Source organism: Sturnira hondurensis, unplaced genomic scaffold (genome assembly GCF_014824575.4).
Source record: "Sturnira hondurensis isolate 20B ecotype Veracruz unplaced genomic scaffold, ASM1482457v3 Scaffold0006413, whole genome shotgun sequence".
In the NCBI taxonomy this organism is placed as follows: Eukaryota; Metazoa; Chordata; class Mammalia; order Chiroptera; family Phyllostomidae; genus Sturnira; species Sturnira hondurensis.
Genome location: NW_028079044.1, coordinates 1,832,564 through 1,855,849, shown reverse-complemented (window position 1 = coordinate 1,855,849; position 23,286 = coordinate 1,832,564). Strand labels below are relative to the sequence as shown.

General features: G+C 37.7%; 1 protein-coding gene and 1 pseudogene across 29 annotated transcripts in view; one reads left to right on the top strand and one right to left on the bottom strand.

The window, feature by feature from the left end:
• NRXN1 (neurexin 1) overlaps positions 1–23,286 on the top strand; it is a 1,091,189-nt gene that overhangs the window by 1,043,774 nt on the left and 24,129 nt on the right. For 20 of the 29 annotated variants that reach the window (XM_037047881.1, XM_037047873.1, XM_037047872.1 and 17 more), the window contains one exon: positions 17,923–18,010. In XM_037047881.1, the coding sequence (XP_036903776.1) occupies positions 17,923–18,010 (88 nt within the window). The remainder of the gene's footprint in view (positions 1–17,922; positions 18,011–23,286) is intronic. The other 9 variants (XM_037047882.1, XM_037047879.1, XM_037047880.1 and 6 more) reach the window with 1 other exon arrangement.
• Positions 7,485–7,580, bottom strand: LOC118989011 (uncharacterized; annotated as a pseudogene).

The window sequence follows — 23,286 nt, the reverse complement described above, 5'->3', positions numbered from 1 at the left end:
ATACCTCTTTTCTTCAACGTTCCCTCTAGCAGAAGTCTGCCGATGACATTCATTGGTTTCTTCTGTCCCATCTGTGTCACTTAAGAATCCCATTCTGAAACCAGTGTGTAGGCATACAGTTGCTAAGTCCCTAGGCATTGTGTTTAGACCTTGTGGAGGTGAGAAAAACCCGCCAGATTCTGTGATATGAAAAGGTAACAAACTGAACACAACTTAGCTCATAGGTGAATAGGATGCTGCAGGATTTTAGAAATGGAAGGTAAGATTACTCACCATAGCAGTCGCTAATGGAGCAGAAACTAGAGAGTCCTCAGAATATAAGTATTAGAAATTTAATTTTTAGTAAATCCCTGACACTTCTTTTTTCATTGTTGGTTTTATTTTATTTGTATTTTGTTTTACTTTTTTCTTTTAAATCAAGGGACTATTTGTTGTTTCAAGTTTTAGTTGTTCGATATCTTAATCCTTTGGATTCCATCCATGTTCAAGGATAAATAACAAAAGGGTGAGCAAAAACGGTGCCCCCAGGAACCTGTCATGTGACAATTTCCCTACTTCAAATCATGATGAAATAGTCAGTATTCTAAGTACCTTAAAAGCAATAATTGTTCTAGGTACAAACTATTATATTTAGAAGAAAAGTAAATTGCTTGGACCCAATAAATTTTACTTCATAGAGAAAGTATCAGACCTTGCACATTGGCATTTCATTTTTGGTTGTCGGTGAACCATTGCATGAAGTTAAAAATCATTATATGTATGCACGTGTGTATATATTATCTATATGTACATCTTAACTCAGAGATCCCCTGCAGCCTTACCCAGCTTTTTTCCATGTTAACATCTTGCATAATGATAGATTGATATCAAACCAAAATATTTATATTGTTGCAAGTCATAGAACTTACTCAGATTTCACCTGTTGTATGTGCACATATTTATGTATGTGTAGTTCTGTGCAATTTCATCATGTGTGGCTTCTTGTAACCACTACCACAGTCAAGATAACTAACTATACCATTACCACAAGACTCTCTTGATTATTACATTTTCAAGGGACCCAAGGGACTCATCTACTCTTTCCTAATTTTTGGGATGGGGAATAGTATGCCCCAGTTTGAAGAGTTTGATAATAATTGAACTCCTAGCAGAATCTCAAAACACAATGTTCTATTCAAGACCAGTGTCAGGAATCCCACTTACATTCTCTATTTATGAAGCAGACATTTGTTGTATGAGTTTAAAGATAAGAGAACTGAAGCATATGAAAGCTTTAAAGTAGTTTAGTTGACCAACTCTATCACAATGCTTAATTAAAAAAATATCTGATATTCTAATTCCATTCCTGGATGCATAAAGGGTAAGGGAACATTAACATCAATATAAGGATTAGGTAGGTATTTCAGACAAGGCATATATATAACAGAGGTAACCCATCTTGCTCCATAGAAATTCAACATGGTTGCTAGGGGGACAAGATAGTTATTATCTGTAAAGAATCCAAGAGATTTAGCTGTAAATTATGTAACCAGTACTCTCTAATGAAAGTTTTGAATGTATACTACCTCCCATTCACACACACACACCCCACACAATTTAATAATTATTTTCCCTTTCCAGTTGCCTTTAATACTTACTTTCATTTAGTTACCACTTATAAAATTATTGAGGTGACATTTGGGGGGGGTTGGGAATTGGGGGAGTAACAGCACGTGATCTGACCCCCTCACCTCTTCCAAAGTGGATACACTTTGGAACTATGTGCTGTGGGAATGAGCCTGGTTATAGAAGAGCAGGTCAGAAATTATTTGGAATGAGTGTAGAATTACAGACTTTCCTGCTATATCAGCACCCCAGAAAACTGAAGATGTGAAAGACCCATTAGCTGCTTTGCCCCATTTCCATGGAAATTGAAGTGAACATTTTTCAAAAGACCTAATCTATTTTTGTTTCAAATAAATGGGAACTCAATGTAGACTCTTGTTAGAGCTTGAAACTGCTGATTGTTGTTCTCTAGTTGTTTTTCTTTTTAGATCCACTTGACAGTTTGCATCGCTAATTACTGTGTTCTCATTTGTTTAATTCTGGTATCGCCATAGGCTTTTCAGCTTGGGGAGGGGAGGAGAACACCACTGCAGTTTTAAAGTCCCAAGTAGCCACAAGCCATTCAGTCAGGGAGTGTGGGGGAGACGATGATTACATTGCGTGCACATGTGTGTGTTTGCAAAATTAAAGCAGGAAAATGAATTTTAGGTAACTGCCAGGCTTCAATAGCTCATAACTCTTTAGGGAAGGTTTTGCCAGTCACCAAATGCAGGAGATGGTGGGCCCCTTGTGGCCCCCTCTCATGTAGGGTACTTTGTATCATGATGGATAATTTGCAGTAAGAAACTTTTGCTAAGAAAACTAGAGAATATACTGTCTTAGAAATCCAGGTGGTGGTGTTTTACTGCTGAATGGATTTCTTAAAAAATATCAACTTAATTTGCATATTACCACTTTAGATAGAAAAGGCCTTGTAAGATGAAGAGAATTTGTTAAGAATTATTTTAACAAGTATATAGCTTTAAAACCTTCTAATTTTAGTGTTCTGCATATTCTATTCATAAGGGAAAATGCTTCTTTTTAGGAACCAATGCTTTTATCACAAGGAAGCACGAGTCCACTGTGCAGGTTTTGCAATTCAGATGCATCGACTGAACCATTTAAGAACAATTGAGGTAGCGATTATTAAAACGAGTTAAAAATTGCTTCTTTTGTATGTCTTCTTGTTTTTGGTGGTGGTTGTGCCTTTTTTGGGTGCAGAGGAGTTTGATTTCAGGACTAGAATTACGTACTTTAATTTTCTTTCCTGTGTTATGGGATGGAACCCTTTTTAAAAGATCCTCCACAATTCATTACATTGATAGTTCGCTTTAATTGAGCATCCCTAAATAATCATCATGCTTCTTTAAGGATACGTCAATTTTGAATGAGAAAATTAATGTGAAAATTAGTAGAAAAGTGTTACAGCTTTTTCCTACTGGGAGTGCAACTCTCTATTGGCAACAATAGTGAAAATGACTACTGTTGAATTTATGTTCGCCGTTTACCTTAGAACAGCCAAGCTGGTGATGTTGGCCAGGTAATCATAGATGAATGACTAGACCTCCACATTGGCAAGATAGATAGATAGATAATGGAAGGAGGGGAGGAAGGAAGGAAATTTTGTGGTTTCTGGTTGCTATGAGCAACAGACAGTTATTTTCAAACCTTTCAAAACACAGTGAATGGCAAACATTGTGTGCCTAGTGATTTGACCCTCCACATACCTACTCAGCCGAATGCTTGAGAGCTAAGATGAAACTCATACACATTCTTGCAAACCATTGCCATGGCAACATACTTAAAATCTCCAAGGTCTGTCTCCCTCGAGTTTGTACCTGCATTTAGCTTATTGTGAAACAAAAAAGAAGGCTTTGCAACTCAAAAATGGTTGGGAGTATGTTTTGAAATGAAGTGGAGTTTAAAAGTTGAAAAGCAAAATAGAGCATTCAGAGGAAACTGTATTTGCATTCTTCATACAAACTTGGCATTCTTGCCCCTCCTACTTCACAATATTCCAGGCAAGGACAAATGCGGATGATCTGCCTTGGTGGTTATTGGCACATCGGGGTTTTGCCCACTTCAGTGACAGACATGCTGGCTCTGGCAGGTTGGAGGTAACATATGTGCATGTCTTGTATAGTCATTATACAGACCAGAATAGTGAAGATTTATTTGGTGTTTATTGTGCACCGAGAATAGTGTCAAACACTTCATGGGTCATGATTTTTCTTATTTCTTACAACGACACTGCAGAGATGGGTGCCGCCTCTTTCCCATTTTTACAAATGAGAGGTTAAAAAACCCTTCCCCAAGTTCTAACAGCCACAGATTTAGATTCAATGCCCATGCACCCGATCACTGGGAAGCAGCATTTATAAGCAGTACTAGCACTCCTCAGTTTATCAAGTAAAAAGCTGGTCCTAGAAAACCAGAGAAGGGCTACCACTAAAAGCATCCCTTTTGCTACTCAGGATACACAGAGTAAATTAGCCACCCTGGGTAAATATAGCGGAACCTCTGCATGGCAGCCTCAGGATCTACTTATAAATACAAGCCAATGACCCCCACACTGTTCAGGTAGCAAGGCGGTCGAAGACAGTAAGGCAGCTACCTTCCTCATCCCATTGTTTGTCTCCCTCCCAGCATACTCAGTGGAGCACCAAAGAGGGCTTGGCTTCTATTTGATTAGGTCTTGGAAAATAGAAATGCATGTGCATCTGGTGTCGAGTTACAGTAAGTTTTCTTGGGCTTAATGAAATAACAAAAGCCGCTTTGAGAATTATCATAGTAAAAATATTACTGGTCACTTATAAATAAATCCAGTATCTTTTTAAGGAAGTTTGCATTTTGAAGAAACTAACAGGTCTTAGGAATTTTCAGCCATGAGCCTTGATGAGTCCTCTAAAGTACCTGTGCTTTCTTATATGAGTCTCTCTGACCCTCTTTCTCTTATTTATTCTCAATTTATGGTTTCTCAAGATAGTTAAAGAACCTTAATTATCTGGATTTCCAGCTCAAAGCAGATCTGAAGGAGCAAATTCAATAAAGGAAAAGGGTGTCTATAAAGCCTGATAGTAATGGACAGAAGAGAAAAATTTGTAAGAGCAGTTATCAGCTAAAAAGGGAAAGAGCAGCTTGGGGACTCAGGGAGCAGGACTCATGATACTGTTCTCTTTGACATCTGAGATCACTATTGAGTTATAGGTACTGACGGTCCTAACAAAGATTCCACACCATCCAGCAAATCTTATCTTCTGAGCTTTCTGTTTAAAAAGTGACAATGTGATTTCAAAAGTTCTCATGATAACAAATGGCATATTGTGTTGTCTTTCATCAGCTGGCCTGTCAGTAATGAGCATGAAGAGGAGAGGGAGGGATTGCTGAGGCATGATGGAAAGACATGATGGGCACAGCCAGGTGAGAGGGGCATGATAGCAACTTGAGGGAAACATGTCAGAATCAAGTGGAACTGAAGGTAAAGACAAGGCTGGAGAGAGAAAGGCTATCTAAGACAGGGCGTGGTTAATGCCTTAGTAAGTGCTTTATGTGCGATCTTTACTAACACAACTATTTTAATGACAAAAATAATGTGTAAATAGTGGTTAAAGCAATAGCAGTTAGACAATTGCATAACTAAAGAAAACACCGAAATACCTGTGGGAAGAGCTCAGGCAACAAGGTCGTCAAATGAAATGTGTGCACAAAGACAGGTTTTCCATGAAGCTTCGGGTCCTCGGTAGCAGACAGTTAGCAGTATTCTCCCCCAGCTTCTGCACGCTTGTTCTTTGGTTGGTTCTCAGTGAGCTTTGCACTAATTGCTCTCTACTCTGGCAACTCTGAATTGCCGCATTTCTTAAAGGCTTTGCTTTAAAGTGTTCAATAAAACATAGAGAACAGAATTGAAAAAGATCATGTTTGAGAAACATGGGAAAAGTAGCAAATTAGTCCCACTGCTATTCTTATCTTTCCCATCCCCAAACATGAAACCAGGAGCGATGGAAGGAGTGGGATGCTGACTGGATGGGGAGCCAGGAGGCCAGAGTCTACTCTATAGACCATAGTCTGATACTGACTGGTGCCATGATGTGGTACTTGCACATCTGACCATGCCAGCTTCGGGTTTCCCTCTCTTTACTGAACTGGGGCTTGGGAAAGAAAACTCAAAGTGCCTCCAAACTCTGAGACAAACAGGAGTCAACAAATGCAGAGCTAGGTCATGCAGCTAGGGAAAAGGGCGGCTTTTCAGTACATTGATGAATACTACAATGTTTCTGAGGTGTTTGAGAAAGTGTTCTCGTATCCAACATAAAATTTGCTCTGTTTATAAGGTGTTCAAACATGGCATCCTGAGTTTAAGTCAGGAAATTGTACTTTTTTTGTCATGAGAATGTTTGTCTTAAGATCTCAGGTGTCCAGGGCTAGGAATAAACTTTTCGCATTGAAAGGGAACAAAGTGAGAATGTGTACAGAGCCAGCTGCGCTATCTAATAAATACTCTTATACTCTTAAAAACATCTTCTGAGTGTCAGCCACTGTGCTAGACAGTGTTTGTCTCCATCCAGCATCACAGAATATAATACTCATAATAACCCTGGAACAAAGGTGTAAATAACTTCATTTTTACACTTGAAGAAACTTAGAGGACTTAGGACATTTGTCCAAAGCCATAGAGCTAATAAGTGACGGAACTGGGATTTCAGCCCAATCTGTGTAGCTCTTGAACTCGTGCTTCTTCCATGCTTAGTGGTCAAAAAAAGATTTTCAACTCACAGCCTTCATTTGTCACACATCTGAAGTTCTCCATGCAACTGAAGGCAGGGAAGTCAGGTTCCTTCTCATATTCATCTCCCCTCTCCTTAACTCCTGCTTAACCAAAGGTATTCAATAAAGGGTTGTGAATGGATGAATGAATTAATGAACGAGTGAATGAGGGGAAGAATCAATCAAGAGATAGACATTTTAATGAGTGCATTTTGTCCTGCACTGATTTCTGGGTTTGTATTTAATGGCTGGTCTTAGTCAGTCCTTATCGTCATGCAGTTTATTTCAGAAAGAAGATAAAACTTTTATCCTATAGTTATATCTGGAAGGAAAACAATATAAAGGCATAGTTTCCTTATAATCAAATGCCAGTGATTGTGATTTAAGATTATTTTGATATGGTTCAGGGGAGCCAGGGAGAATTGAGGGAATGGTGTATAAAAAAACCCAGAATGACAGTCCACCATTTTCTTCAGTTTTTTTCTGGGAGGCAGGCTGGGTCTTATTGCCTTCTCAAAGGACAGAAATGCTTCATAAAAGCAGGCAGACCAACTTATTGCAAGGCATTCTTAGCCTTTCCTTCCTCCTAAGTTATAATCATTCTCCATTTTCACTTAAAGATAATGTCACTTTTTGCTATTTCTCTACCATAAATTTCCAGCCATGAGGTATAATGTGGAAACCAGTTATAAAAATTTATTGTCACTTCTAGAGATGTTAGAAGGTAGATAAAATCTTTGAAAAAGTGTGATTTTGCCACAATTCTCATCTCCCACTCTTAGGAATTATACCCCTGGTAAGCAGTCTGTACTTACTGGCTCTTATTTTGAGATTTAATGAGTTGTTATACATGAGCAATTGTGACCAATATACACTGAGACGTAGTGAGCTTAGGGTGACCATCAGGATAAGATTATTGAAATGATTCTACCAATTCAAGTGTCATGTCTAACATTTCTCCTGTTTCTAAAGCCAAGTGAATGCTTCCCTCTTCAATTTATTAATTCTATTTTTACAATCATAATTATTTTCATAAAATTCTCTTATTTAAATTGCAGATAAAGAAAATAAGCCAGACTTTAGACTGTGATGCCATCTTTGCATCTTTATGAAAATATAATTGACAAATGTAAATTTTTTAATTATGAAATTTTATGAATTTGCATGTCATCCTTGCACAGGGGCTATGCTGATCGTTCCAGGTTTAGTATACGTGCTGCTGAAGCAAGCACAATTATGAAATTTTAAAACTATAAAAATGAAATGTTTAAGGTGTATGACTCGATACACACACACCCAGAGTGAACTAATTGCCACAATCAATGGTGATGACGTTTTAAATCAACTTCATTGAACTGGTACAGATGTTCTGGGGTGTAAAACTGTTCCACAGAGTGTTTGAAATAAGGTAAAACAAACACCTAACAGTTCCCAAACTTTTAAATTTCAACTTTAAAATGTTATATTTAAATAACTTAGAAAGACAAATACCTCCACTATTCTAAGGCACTAAGGCACTAAGCAAGAGAATATTGCTCAGTGTCTTATAAGAAATAATTAGCATATTATTAAGCCACGTGGAGGACATGGCCATAGGCAATGTCGTGTTGTAATTACAAATACAACCACTGCAGGAAGGAGCATTGTGTCGCAAGGGTCACACTTGGCCTCTTCTCCTGTCCCTTCAGCTCCTGCTCCTCCTCCTCCTCTCCCCCTTCTTTCTCCTCCTTCTTTTCAGTCTCTGTCTTTCCTACTTATCAGTGTAAGCTAAGTGATCTCTTTTTCCTGTTTATCTATTAACTTAGATGCTCTGGATATACTAGGACATACATTATAAGTAAACTTCGGGTACAGAGATAAAAATAAATCAGGTTGCCATAGCTTCTAAGTCCCAGGAGAGTGAATAGAGAGGAGGATTTGGAGGGAGCTCCAGTATCCCTGCGTCTACACAGTAACTCCAGGAGGTCTGACCTGGAGAGTAGGGAACCACCATGCCGGTCATGCATTTGGCACTACCTATCTTATAAGTCACTAGTGAGATTGGCACATATGCTCAAAATTAGCAATGCCAAAATAAACCCTATCCTCGTATAACAGGGATCAGCCCCGGAATAGCAGCATCTATGAGAGGGGCCAGTTGGAGGGAGAGATGTAGATTCTCTTTAACTTGAGGAAACAAGGATTTCAGGACATGAAGATGAAATTTATTCAGTTATATGGATATCTGGCTGTTCTCTTACAACTCTTGCATTTCTTACAACTGTCTTTCATACAACAAACAAGTACAATAACTTACATAAATGTCATGCAACAAACAAGAATAATGCATAAATGCAACATTTATGTATTATAAATGTGAGAACTTTCATATTTTTAAAGGGCTTTCACACATATCAAATTTGATCTCTGTAATATCACTGTGAGATACAGAAGTTATTATGATTCACATATACAAATGATTGATTCACACATGTAGCATTCATATTTGCCTGTATATATATATATGTGTGTGTGTGTGTGTGTGCATTTTCATAGGTACAATTGAGAACACAGAAACCAGTCTAACATGATGCACACTGCTCGTGAGATTCCGACTGAGACTTGCTGTCTGGACTAGTATGTATATGTTTTCCATTATTAACCAGCACACTACAAATTAAACTGAAGTGGTTTGACACTACAACATTCCAAATATGTATTAATGAACCAAACTTCATTAATAAGGAATGAAGTAGTCAGATAAGGAAGCGTGGAGTTTCAGTTTCACTATAACCAGCCAAGCTGGAGTTCCCTAGTGTGTGAATGATGCACCGTGGCAGCATCTGAGCCAGATAACATTTACTCTTGATCACTGCTTCATGGAAACACTCATGGAGATGCTGCTCAGATATTGGCTTAATTGGGGGAGCTCTGTGTAGAACCTTGCATATATTCAATTCATGGGTAAAAAAAATCAGAAAATCAATGTTCTCTTAACTAAGTAAGTCATTATCATTTCCAAGCACATCTCCCTATTTCTTGCTGTGGAATAGAAGTTCTCACATATTCCCAGTTTAAAATTCTACCAGGGAGACACTGGTAGAATGTCTCTACCCAACAGGAAATAGATGTTGATAAGTAGGTGCCTCTGGCTCCTCCTCCCGCTTTGAGTTTGCACCTCTAGTCCTAGGGCCATCATGCAAATGTGATGGCTCTGATCAATGAGTGTGTGATTATATCTGGAAAAACAACCAGTATTACTGATAAATGGTCGCTTCCATTTATTTATTCCCAAGATGCAATGAGATAATTTGACAAAACCCTAATGATTGTTGTTTGAAAGAGACAGAGATAAATATCTCATTAGAACTTCAGTTGTGAAAACAATAGTTAATAAAAAGAGACCTTCAAAGTTGGAAGGATTTTTACCAGTGGATTAATGAGAAGAGACACAGAGAGTTCATTGAGTTAATTTCAGAGCCAGCATGGCTTGAAGTGGCTTCCTCTCTAAGGAGAGAGGAAAAATGGCTTCCTCCCTAAGTAGAAAGGAAAAATAAGCAGAAAAAAATTAGTAATTTACATTTTTTTCTGTCCCCAAGAATTTAGTCATGCATTTATGTACAGAGAGTTGAGGTGTTTCAGTTGTTTAAAAAATAAGAAAAGATGATCACAAGTAAACAAAGTATTTTCTGAGTTTACTCCATTTCAAAATAACTGAAGTTATTTGAATTTTTGTAACTGGATTTAAAGAATTTGAACTCTAGCATTCCTTTTATTCCCCTTTTAGTAAATCTTGATGTGCGCCATATCAAGTGTTACAATAGCTGTGTATGTTTGTTCCGTGGTCACTTATTAAAACCCAGTACTTTCCTCTTGCCACCTTTTAAATTTATTTTAAATTTATTTCAGTGTAGGGGGGCTCTGCCCACAGGTCCCCCCCGCCCGGACACCATGGATGAGAATAAGTCTACCAAGACATGATCTGCTTGGAGAGGAGAGGTGACCGACCTCTCAAAGGAGAAAGGCCAAGAACCTTTTCCTCAATGGGCTTCTATTAGGTTCATTTTGCACAGGAATACAAGTAAAACTCATTAATCATTGTCAAACAATGATTGACAATCAGTAAAGATCAAACAATAGATAACATTCAAAGAACTATGAGGGCTTATTCTGAGTCAGGGTCTGTTAGCTAAGGGGCTACAAAACTTTGGGAAACAAACTCATTTCCTGCTCTGACCTTTATCATTTAATTGAGAGCATTCTTAGCAAAATAGGTTTCACAGGATTTTATCTATCCTTTCTCAGGCCTGATCACCCAGGGAACCCACCCTTTCCAGCACAGGGCTGCACTGCCCTCTGTCATTGTTTCAGGCTTAAGGCAGGCAGGGGAAGTAAGGCAGCCAAGAGATTAGGGGGCTTCCTGCAGACAGAATGAGGACTCAGGCTGTGTCAAAGCCAAGGGCATTTCACCCCCTTTTGCTATAGCCCCCAAGTCCTTCTCTGGGGGCTCCCTATGATCATGCTTGTCTTAGGTCGTTCTTCCCTTGAGGAATCTTACCCATATTTGGCTAACCGATCAAGCCCTGGGGGACAGGCAGGGTGAAATAAAAAGCTAGGCAGGGTGAAGTACAAGGAGCAGAGGTGGCACTCCAGCCAGGGAGATAAGCTTTGTCTCCTTAGTGGTTTATGGTCCGAAGGTCACTCACTCAGCCTTAGCCTTGGGGGTGGTTACAGCTTCTGAAACAAGGCAGGGCAGTTTCTAATCTTTCATTATGTATCTTTATAAACTACATCAACCTTTCGAGAACAAGATAGTTAGAAGTCAGCTGTAATAAGAGAAAATTAAAATGTACTGGGAGTCCAGATAATCTCATAGTTTTGCCATTAATTTGCAAAATACTGTGGTCAAATAGAAACACTTAAATTTTTTAGTTTCAGTTTCCTACTATGTAAATTGAAGAACTGAGACTAATGATCACTAAGGTCTGGTTCAGTACAAGAAGATATATAACTGCTTGACTAAAACTTGCTTCTGTTCCCTTGCGTGTTCAAAACCGGCAATGAAATCTTGAATTTTGGAGGCATTTGGTTGAAACTATCCATCATTGGCATTTTATAATTATAAAACCCATTTTTGGCCTCAAAATGAATAAGGATTTTCAGTTCAACCTGTGTGACTAATTAGTCCTTTCAGTCACAATATTTGGCTCAAAGAGATTCATATTGACAAAGCTAGAAGCCTAGATTTGCATGGTAAACATCTGTCAGTATTTATTGAATTTGGAAATGGCCAAATCCATCTCAGGAGGTGCTTTGTCTGAAATCAAAACAAACAGAGTGGGGCCACATTGGACCACACGCACATATTCTAGTTTCCCTTTCAGCACCTCCACTCCACTCCAGCAGTCTTTGGAGGTCTTACACGCCAAATTCTAATCAGTGGAGAATCCAGGAGGATAGGTTATTTCACCAGCTTCCTAAAAAATTTAACTTCACCTTTTTTTTTTTTCTGCTAGCTACACTACATTGCTTTGGCTAAAAATGAAAATGCAATATGAGCATGGAGGTCATCATTAGCTTAAAAAATAGTATAAGAGATGTACTATCTTTTTAGAACATTAACTTGAACTTTTCTCACACCAAGTTTCTCCTGTGCAGGTTTATTATTTTGCATAATTCTGCTAAAATATTATGTTCTTTTTTGATCAGTCAGGAATCCAGTTCTTTCCTTTCTTCCATCATTTCCTTTAAGTTCATTCATCTGTGGCATTATTTTCACATCCTTATTTTTCTCTTTGAATTTTGCCTGTTATTAGGACCAGTATCGAATTCATATCAAAATGCATGTGTGAATGAGCAAGATATGAGAATTGATATCTCCAGTGAGCAAGATATTGTGATCTTTTTACCATGGTGGAGTTTTTCTACTCAGCCCACTTTCACCATTCTGGAACCATTGCATACATTTTAAGCAGCTAAGAAACTCTTGAAGAAAATGGAATGGCTTTCAAGTCTGTCTTTTTCCCAAGCAGACAGCTGATTTATAGTCCCTTTTTGTAATAACCTAAGGCATCAGTTGGGGGAAAAAAAACATTAAAGAAATGTGAAATCTGGCTGTTTTCAGGGATATTTAAGCCTTGCCCTAAATATTCATGAATGCCAATGTTCAAACATTAAAATAGGGTAAATGAGTATACAAATGGGCTCTTTTCTTTTTTGAGCAGGTGCTTAACTATAACACTCAGGATAATAGCACCTCCACCTACACACTGGACAAGTATGTTGTTGGTGAATATTTAATGAAGTAATAGATATGGGAACACTGTTACATTTCAAGAACAATAAGCTATTTGAATTGAAGTGATTGTTGTTATTTGTATTAATGAGTGATTTGTTCCCCTGCTTCAGAATAGAGTGGGCGGGGGAAGTTATTTGCAGGTGAGAGCCATCATGTATGCCTTACTAGGTAGTGACCACATTTTGTGGCCACCAGAAAATGCCATGCATAGATGAGGTACCGGTTTCATATTTGGTGGTGACTAATTGATCCTCATTTTCTTTGTTACCACAGGGTCTGTGCAGAGTCTCTCAATTACTTGGCACCTTTAATAGCATTGTTGATTAACTACAATTGCCAATTTGATATATTTCTTTATTGAATTGATTTGATCACATTGGCCCACTCTTTGGGAATTGGATTTATTTGTTATAATTGTTTGGGAATTTTTTGGTGTTTTTCATCTTGGTGAAAATTGCAACTTCCTAGAAGCTTCTTCTTCTCCCATAGATGATCTCTGCATTGGGTGAGAGCCAGCTCGGGGAATTTGTAACACAAATTCTGAATCCTGACATCTCAGGGAAGCACACCTAGCAATAACTCTTCTCTGGGGGGACTATCAGATTCAGTCCTAAAACCCAGACATAAATGTTCTCTCTCTCCCCAGAGCAGCCTCATATAAACAGAAGTATTAGCAAGAACAAGTGTCTGTCAATTACCCAAACACATCACACTTCCGTTAGCACCATACCTCCACCCATCAGTTTTCTAAGTGAATTCAGTCTCAACATCCTTCACAGCAGTGGACAATTAGGCTAAATAGTATTTACAAGTGAGTGCCATTGCTTGAGACAATATATTTTTTTTTACTTTATCTTTGGATTGTCTTTGGGTGTGTAGCCAGGCAGATTACTTCTGTTGAGAAACAAAGTTTCAACTGTCATTTTACAGTAAATCAAGGGTTTCTGTGCAGGCATCAAATTCATAATGAGCTTCTTTTCTCATAGTTGGAGTTTGCTCTTTTTCTCATAAAGCAGATTTTTCCTAGTAGAGGTTTGTAGGTGTTTTCATAGGAATGTCTCAGTCTTCAGCGAAGCTGTTTAGCATGAGGAATAAAATCTAAGAATGCTGTTCTTTTCAGAGATGAAACATTTCAGACCAAGTTTCTGTATCTTCTTGTATATTTTTTACCACACCGGTATGCAGTCATGCTATAGTTTAAAAAGTGATAGCAGGTGAATGTGCAGCAAATTCTGAATTTTTCTTTCCTGCCAAATGGTTGTTCTGGGATAACCTTGGATATTAAATAAATTGATTTGAGTTTCTTAAAATTCATTTTTCAGTTACAGTCAACCTACAACATTGTTATTTTCAGCTGTACCACATAGTGACTAGACATTTGTATACCTTACAAAATGACCACCCCAGTAAATCCCATACCCATCTGACTGATCTAACTAAGAACATCCTTTCTCCCCTGTCCTGATTACATTTTCTCACCCTATGCCATATTGGTGTTTATCCACTATTAGTATAATGAACTAATAAAGCAAGTTTCAATGCCTTTATTTCTTTAATTGTGTCCAAGTCATTTTCTTCCCCTCAAAGTAAGGAGACCTCAGTATTTTTGGTAGACGTTTTGAGCAAGGGCGGATGCCATGTGAATGCGTAGACCACTCTGAATTAGGGAAGATCAGCATGGCCCTTTGACCTCTGAGTGGTTACGTGTACAGTTAGGGGTGGATGGTTATACAAAGCTTTGGCTTTTGCTTGATCGCTATTCTGTCTCTTTCAGCAGGTAGTCTGTTTTCTGAAAAAGGTTATAAGCATCAGCAAAAAGTATAGTGAAGAATAGAACTGATTAATGTGACACATTTGAGTTTCTTTCTATCATTCTTTCAATAGCATGTCACCCACAGGCAACTCTAAACACAGTGAATTAAATTTAAATTACACAGCTTTGACTAGAAAATTTTTCAGTTAATTTAGCCTCCAAAGTGAAATTTAGTTTTTTTTCCCTACACTTGAGCCACTTCCTGATTTTTAATACAAAGATGATTTCTGCCAGTGCATTTACTGATTCAAGATCTTTTATTCACAAGACTGTTGCTGTTTTGTTTTTTCTTTAAGATTTTATTTCCTTATTTTTAGAGGGGAAGGGAAGGAGAGTAGGAGAGAAACATCAATGTATGGTTGCTTAGCCTGCAACCCAGGCATGTGCCCTGACTAGGAATCCAATCGCAACTGTTTGGTTCGCAGGCCCACGCTCAATCCACTGAGCTACAGCAGCCAGGGCTGCTGCTGTTTTTTAAGACTGTTGCTATTTTTAATTTCTGAAGGAAAAATATGAAAACCATGAATATGAAAAAGCATATTCATTATACCAGGAAAAGTACATTAAAAACTAAATTATAGTTACAATAAGGTCATATTGGTACAGTTTTTTTCCTACTCTAAAGAGCTACAGAAGGTACTATTTAATGGGTGTATGTTTTGATAGTTTGGGAACTGTGTCTTGTGAAAGATAACACTGAGAATATTCTAACATACTCTTGTTGCTATGGAATTGTTCCAAAAGGCTGTTGAATGTAGAAAATAGGTCAACTTTTAAAACAGAATTTAACTTGTGTGACTAAATAATTGAGTCTGCATGAAACACTATACAATGAGTCATACATTTTTTGATCCATGAATTTCTTTCAAGAAGCAGCCTTTATTTTGTAAGCTTGATGTTTGACTTCTGATCCAGAATTTGAACCTAGACAGTAAAAGCAGGCAGCTTACCTTAGTTCAACAAAGTACCAATATAGCTACTGTATTTTGATTACATGTTAACATGAGATATTACATGGAGGATAATTCACATGTATGACTTCTGGTTTAATATCTAAAATTGGATTATTTATAAATATAGTGCAAAAAATTAAATTGGTTCTACAGTTGTGAAATAATTGCAATAATATAAGTATTTACAATATGGTCCTATTCTAGGTGCTCTTTGTGTATTGATTTAATTCTTACAACAATAGAAATTACGTAGCCCAATCTTTCAGATGAGAAAATAAGGCAGAGAATAGTTTTTAAACTTATAAATCAGAGTTTCTCAACTTCTGCACTGTTGGCATTTTGGATAATTCTGTCATGGGAGGGCTGTCACATCCATTTTAGGGTATTTACCAGCGTTCCCTGTCCCTCCCCATTAGATGCCATGGTAGCCGGTACCTTCCACCCCTCTTCCACCCCTCCCCCCAGTTACTCGAACCTGCAATGTCTCCAGACATAGCCAACTGTTCCCCAAGTACAGGAAGGGGGCAACAGCACCGCAGGGAAAGGAGAGAATTCACTCACGTCCTCCAAAAGCAAAACAACAACAACCCTACACTGAGTTCATTAACATAGTTAACATTCCTCAAGGAACACAAACAATTCTCTTGTAACCTTAACATTAATTTAAGAGTATCCACTGTGGTTGAGAAAAAAGCAGCTTTGCACTTGAAGCTAGCTCTAAAAAAAAAAGTGAACGGTCTGCTCTGGAGAATTGGAACAATTGGCCGGCAAGACCTCACAATCCAGGGACTTGCTATTCTCCAGTCAGTTGGGATGTTAGCCTGCAAGATTGCTTGTGCCAGAAGGAGGGTGGGTTTTTCCCTGTAAAGCCCATGCTAATGAAAGATACCTGTGTTACTGTCACACCAACTGCTAGTAGTTATCACTAACAGGAACAGTTACAATTCCGAGAAAACTGATCTTTTGAACTTCGTTGTTTAAAATAATAGCAGCAAAGTGAATGAATCCAGTCTCCTGATTGTCTCAGAGAAATTAGGAACAGAAGAATATGAAACCATCTGAAGATGTTATTTAAATGCTTGCATGTAATTAGTTACATTGTGAGACATTAGCATCAGAACAAATTCTTTATTCTTAATTAAAGATACTGAACTTGGAAGTTTTTTAAATCTAATTTTTGTCACAGAGGTGCATCATTCCTTGTCTCTATTTTTCAAAATGGCACCATTATTTTCACATTTATTTCTATTTTAATCTCTAACTGTATTAAGTACTCCTATAATGAAAGCATGTCATATTTCTGTGTATTGTTAAATGTAAGACCTATATTACTTTTTTAAAAGTTTTACTAAGGTATAACCTGATATACTCATTTCAAGTATACAACATAATGATAAACTATTTTTATGTATTGCAAAATGATCACCACAATAAGTCTACTAAAGATGCATCACATACATATAGTAATACCACTTTTAAATAAGGATTTAAGGATTTCATTAATGTTGCCATTCTAAGTATTGTCTAAACAACTATAATCTCCTTAATCCTTAGTAGATGTAATGAGATATTTTTCTTCTTGTACCGTGAATTCTGTGTTAGCATTAGCCAAATCTGATGCAAACCTTCACAATTTCTGTGCAATAACTATGCTGAATTTACTGCTGCTTGTAAGTGGCAGTAAAAAACAACCTTTAGCGCTGGTAAATGAGTTGATTATGTGACTAACCGCTAGGATTTACACACTGCTTTTTATTACGGCGACGTTTGTTTTTTTGCCGCAAGTGCAATGAGGCAAGTAGAATGTCACAGAGAACAATGTCACCTCTTTCCCACTTACTGTAAAATACTGTCCCCCAAATACGCTGTTCATGTATGAAACCTTAATGGTAAAAAGAACAATAGAGGAAGATACCTGCTACTGAAATGTTACAAAAATGAGAATCAATTGTGAATGCTAAACAGAAAAATTTTAAATACTTTAAATACACTATACTTGCTTCCTTTTTTACATTGGTGAAATATACTCTATGTGTCCTAATAACGACAAGCTATATCTCAAAGATTCATCAAACTCTACCTGTTCATGAATGTAAAAGGTTATAGCTATTCTGCTTTTAGGAAGCCAAGCACTGCATAAAAACTACTGGTGCATACATTGTAGCACTCCAGGGTGGTAATAAATTTCAAATCTGTTTCTGCCAGATTGTTTTAAACCTTTATGCTACTTTGTGAAGCTTCTCCATGCAGTTTGAATGGATGGACATCTACCAGTTAGCAACCAACATTTCCACCTCTTCATGCAAATTAAGTTAAAACCATGTTTTCACAAATTTGTAATACTTTCATGACAGATATAGAATAAGTTGGAAAAAAAAAGTAAACTGTGTGTCCTTGGGAAGGGAAATACTGAATTTGGTTTCTCATCCAGCCGGGTAAATCCAAACAGTATTTCACTTGTCAATGAAACAAAGATGAGAAATTTTGTTAGGTCCCTTTAAATTAATCTACTGAATGTGATTCTTTTACAGACCACCGATGATATCCTTGTGGCTTCAGCAGAGTGTCCCAGTGATGACGAGGACATTGACCCCTGTGAGCCGAGCTCAGGTGGGTTAGGTTAGTCGACTTTTTTTCTTACTTTCTTTGCTTACTCTAAATCTCTGTTGCATGCCATAGTCCTTAGAAAGCTTTGCATTTATATCTAGAAGTCCTATTACAGAGTGCCTGATTGTGGGATAAGAATTCTTGCTGTTTACATGGATAAATTTTCCCTCCACATTAGTTGGAGAAAAATTTAAAACAAAACCCACCATAATTATGTATTTCAGGAAGAGCAGTAGGGGGCAGCACCTGAGGCTAGTCCCCTGCTGCTCACATTCCATTAACTCACAGCATAATTTCTGTGGATAACATTGTAATGGGCTTCCCCTTTGGTCACCTATAGCAAAATTGTAAAGCTTAAAAATTGCAGTGCATTGTGGAAAATTATTTGACCTTTCTACTGACAAAAATCCCCACTAGTCGCTGGACCAGCAAATTATCTTCAGTGATATATTTCTGAATTTTGCAAGTGAGGGTATTATGGCGGCCCTAAAACAGACAGCAGGTAGAGTCCTTGCTGTGTTTATAGGAGAATATTTGAGTCTTGTCTCCTCTCCCTAAAATCCGAGCTAATGCATACTTTCTCCTCCTCTTTTGTGATAGGGTGTGACTGACCAACACATAAATACTGTTTCCATTCAGCCCTGTTCCATTTCCCGTCCTTTGTACTCAAGTGCTGGCTGTGTACCCAGAAAATTAATCATAGCCTGGGTTTCATTTCAGATATTTGTTATACCAAGTATGAGAGTCATTTCCGGAGTCTTCTTCCTAAAGCAGTGCTTCTTAAAAATTCAATGGTGTTCTTGTTTAGGTTAGCAAAATGAAGGAGGCCCATAGGGACTAACCACGATCTGCTAACTCACAGCCTCTGTAGATATCACCTACAACACCAGGAAAACTTCACGTCACAATAAACTCATTTTGCACTGTTGTGAAGAATATTATTTTAAAGTAAATCTACTCATTCTGATATCTGGATATTTAAAAAGGAGGTTCAGGATGCGTACCTTGCATTTCCTTTTTGAATGTTGCTACTCCACAGCCATTTTAGCTTCATACCCTAAGTACTTAGAGAAGCTACTGAATGCCAGTGAGGATCAGCAGTCCTAGGTCAGCAGAAGTTTGGGGAGATCCAGACCAGTGTGTTCTTGTCCTCCTTCCTTTGTCTCCAGAATTTCTTTCATATACAGTTATAGAAATCTAGTGATAATTCAATCCATTCCTCCCATTTACTGAGCTCCATAAATATCCTGTTTTGGTCATCTGCACAGATATAGTCTCTTGATGACACCTTCCTGGGCCCCTTTGTCAAAATCCTGCTTTTGTTTATATTGTTTATATCTTCTCTGTGTGAAAAAAAAAGAAGAATTGATCACTTTTTAAACTCTATGATATCAGTCCCTCAGTCTCATCTCTTTGCCTTCTCCTCCTCACTCAAATTTCTTTTTCCCCTTTCTCTCATTCTCACATGCCCAACCAACCAGGACATTGTCTTTGCTCTTATCTGAGATCTTCCAGCATGGATTGTTCGTAAAACTAAGTCTGGTGTTTGGCTGTACATTGAGGGGTGTGTGTGTGTGTGTGTGTGTGTGTTTATATTATTTTCCCAATTTGTGTCATCTAGAGAGCAGTCCATTTTTTCAATATTTTCCACTGTATTAGCAAAGTGCCGAAAACAGTGCAGGTTCTTACTAAAGACACTACCTGCCGATTTTCCTCTGTCCAGTCTCTTTTTGTCATATAAGTACAGGCAGTCATCCTCTTAGAGGCCTCACCTTGAGTATCTAGAAAACCTTACTGTGAGAACTCTAGTTGCATTTAACAGTGTCACACGATGGAACGTGAGGGGCATGCTAATAACCATACTCGTCCTTCTGCCCTTGCTTTCCTTACCACACTTAACACTACATAAAAGAATATTTTTCACTTACCTGCTTATTACTTGTTCGTTGCATGCCCCCCTCTTCAACAAGGGAAGCTCCATAAAGTAGAAATGCTGTCTGCCTTGTTCCCTGCGTGGATCTGTTGTATAAATTTTAATTTTGCCGTACTGCAACGAGTCCGTCGTCCCATGCACAAGCACCTGCAACTGCTGCCTCCGTCTGATGACAGCTACTTCAAGACTCTCGTAACCAAGCCCAGTTGAACTTTTCATCCTCTCCCTCACTGTTTCTTTCCTTACTCTGCAGTTTTCAATTCATTAATCCCTCGTAAGACTTCAACTCCAGATTCTGTTTCTTCAACAGGGTCATTGCCCTAGGCTTTTCTTGTGAACTTACCTTTCCTGACAGTGTCTCAATAGCGTATTCTATGAATGGTTTCTCTTTCTGTATTACATTTTGTAAGTGAGATCTCTTTTCTACATTGACTTGTTCTGTCCAATTTCCTATGACATTTTTTATGCCTGTCTTTAATAATTCATGTAGTGTTGCTTTCTTGGTAGATTTGGCTTTGGGTGACAGCTTCCTATGAGATTCTTAACTTTATGATGTTTTACTATTTTTCTTGACATAGAGGGTTTTTTAATGCTCTTTAGTATGAATATTGTTTTATTATAGAATGCCCCTCCTGCAGTTCATTCTTGATGAACTGGTTTTCTTAAATATATTTTTCTTTCTTGCATTTTATCTTGAATACAAATGTAAACTAACATGGACAAAAGGTATAGTTGCTGATGTTATTAGATTTTGGATACTGTTAGCTATATTTTGATAAAAATCATTTCAGATTGTCAGCAGGTCCTACTTTCGAACACTGACTGTTTAGAGAAGTTACATATTGAATGCAGGGCTGGGCAAAAGTAGGCTTACAGTTGTTCATATTGGAAAATAATACAATAATTAATAAATAACAATACAAGAATAAACTCTGTTTTGCATATTCACCACTCCAATCCTACATTTGCCCACCCCTGCATATCTATCTACAATGTACTTCTGCTGCTCCTTCCGCAAGTGAAAGCAGAAATTTTTGTAAAGATATGCATAATAACGTCTACAGGTGGGTTGCCTGATTCTCCCGTGATCCACGCTAATATCTTTCACGCTCCCTGAATATCCACATATGAAGGTTCTCTGATCACCCTGACCCACCACCCCTTCAAATTGGCTTCTTTGCTGAAAATGTGCTATGTTCATTATGTGGGTGCCTCTCTAAGGCTATTAATAAAACAAGAAAAAATCTGGCATATTCTTGAATACAAGTAAATTGTGCCTTCTACCAAGTGTCTGGCTAATTTTAAATGCCGTGTGGTTCCCCTCAGAACTCCTAATGAAGAGGGAAGTTGTCTATTTGGAGGATTGTCCATTCACCATTGATTAAGTAGTATTGGTCCCTTCCTTTCACCCACTGCTCTGCTAAGCTCTGGAAGCAAAGATAGAAAGTTTGTATCTTCAGTCACATTTTACAGAAGGATATCTTTCATTCTACCCTGAGTGCTTTTTCAGCTAATCTTTATGATTACTGGGTTCTCCATCTTTGACATTAAAATATCACCTGTTTTTCAGGTTATTGCAAGAGTTAAAACTAATATTTAAGGTGCCTACCGCAATGCCTGGGAGTACTAATGGTGAAGTACAGTACAGACGGTGGCTCTCTTTGTTTAAATTTAGTTATATAAAAAGAATATTCAAGCTATTGTTCCCCTTTTATATAATGCTGTTACTTTCCTTGGCTGAAAATTGGTGGGCAATTGATGAAACCACTCAGGCCTCCTGATGGGAACCGTGCGTGTTGAAACTAGATCAGGAGCAACCCCCTGGGTGGGAACACATGGAACTCAATTATCCTTGATTGCAGCCATGCTGTCCTGCACGGTTAGCATCAGATGACAACTTCACATTGGTATAAACAGTGTTTAGAATATGAGAGGGTAACGATGCAACTCAGGAAGTCTAACTGAATCCCAACTCTCAGCTGACGGGTCGAAATCTGAAGCAGCCACTGATGCCTAGGTCACATGCCCTGAAGTGCCTACTACTTTCAGCTTTCTGGCCATGTGATGAGTGAATGGCTTTTTTCTTCATACTTTCTGTGCTCTTCCCTCAGCCTACAGATATGGTTGCTAGATTAAATGAATTAATATCTGGAAAGGATGTTGCAGATCAATGCCTTGCTTGTAATAGAGCTGTGTGACAGCTTGCTGTTGCTATTTGCAGCGTACACATATCTCCCGAGACTTCTTTTTCCACATGAACATCATTTTTTGTAAAACAGATTTCTTTGCAATCTTATGTTCTAGATTTACTTGGTAAATTGACAAAATGGCAACACTACAAACAAGTTTCCAGATGATCCTTAGTTTTGAGGTCCTCTTCTAAACAGAGCCCTTTCTCGAAACTAAAGAAATTTGAAAAGGTGATTTTATGTTGAGAGCTGAGACAGTAAATGAAGATAGTGACCTTCTTTGGTGTGGGATCTTCCTAGTGAATAACTCTAATTTGTCATTTACTACAAAGAGAACGGGGCCTGCTTCTGGCTTCCTGGGAGCCCCACTTAGGAAGGAAAATTTCCTCTTTGATTTACACTGCTGAGAATAACATGTCTGTTTTTTCTCTGTAATGTTTGTTGGGGGTTCTCTCATGGCTCGCTAAGAGAACACGGGGCCACTGTCATATCAATGAAATCTTTGCCAAACAACAAAAAGCAAGCTTTATTAAATAATAATTTAAAACACTGGGTAGTTATAGCAGAAGAAAAGGATTATCATTTCTGTGACAGTCTGTTAAGCATTATCTGAACCAAGGCAGATGACACAGACAATGCAGCCCCTCAAAGGATAATTGTTAATTGCCCATTAGTTGTTCACATTGATCAGGGCTCAGGTTAAATGAGTAATGATAGATCACAATAATAATTAGTATTTAGCGTTGATTATTGTTCTTTGTACTTCGTAAACATTACTTTATTTCATTATTTTCCAAAGCTGCAGTATTTTCATATTTCAGAACGTTTTTGAAAATTCAGACATCTCACTAATATAGGATTAATTTTTAAAATGTTCATTTAAATAATTCCATGGCTGGCATAAATTTAAATTTGATGGCAAAAGGTCCTTTGCATGTATTACTATTCATTAGGCTAAATTTGTTGCAATTATCATGCAATTTTGAGTGGCTTTCCAGTGTGCTATTTTGAGAAAAGATCAAAGGATTTCTATTGAGCTCATCCCATTAACCACATTAGGGCTAAGATATGTATATTGAACAAAGTATATCTTTTCATTTAATAAGTAATCACAATCATTTAACGAAATATATCACTTATTAGATCATATTTTAGAGCCTAATTAG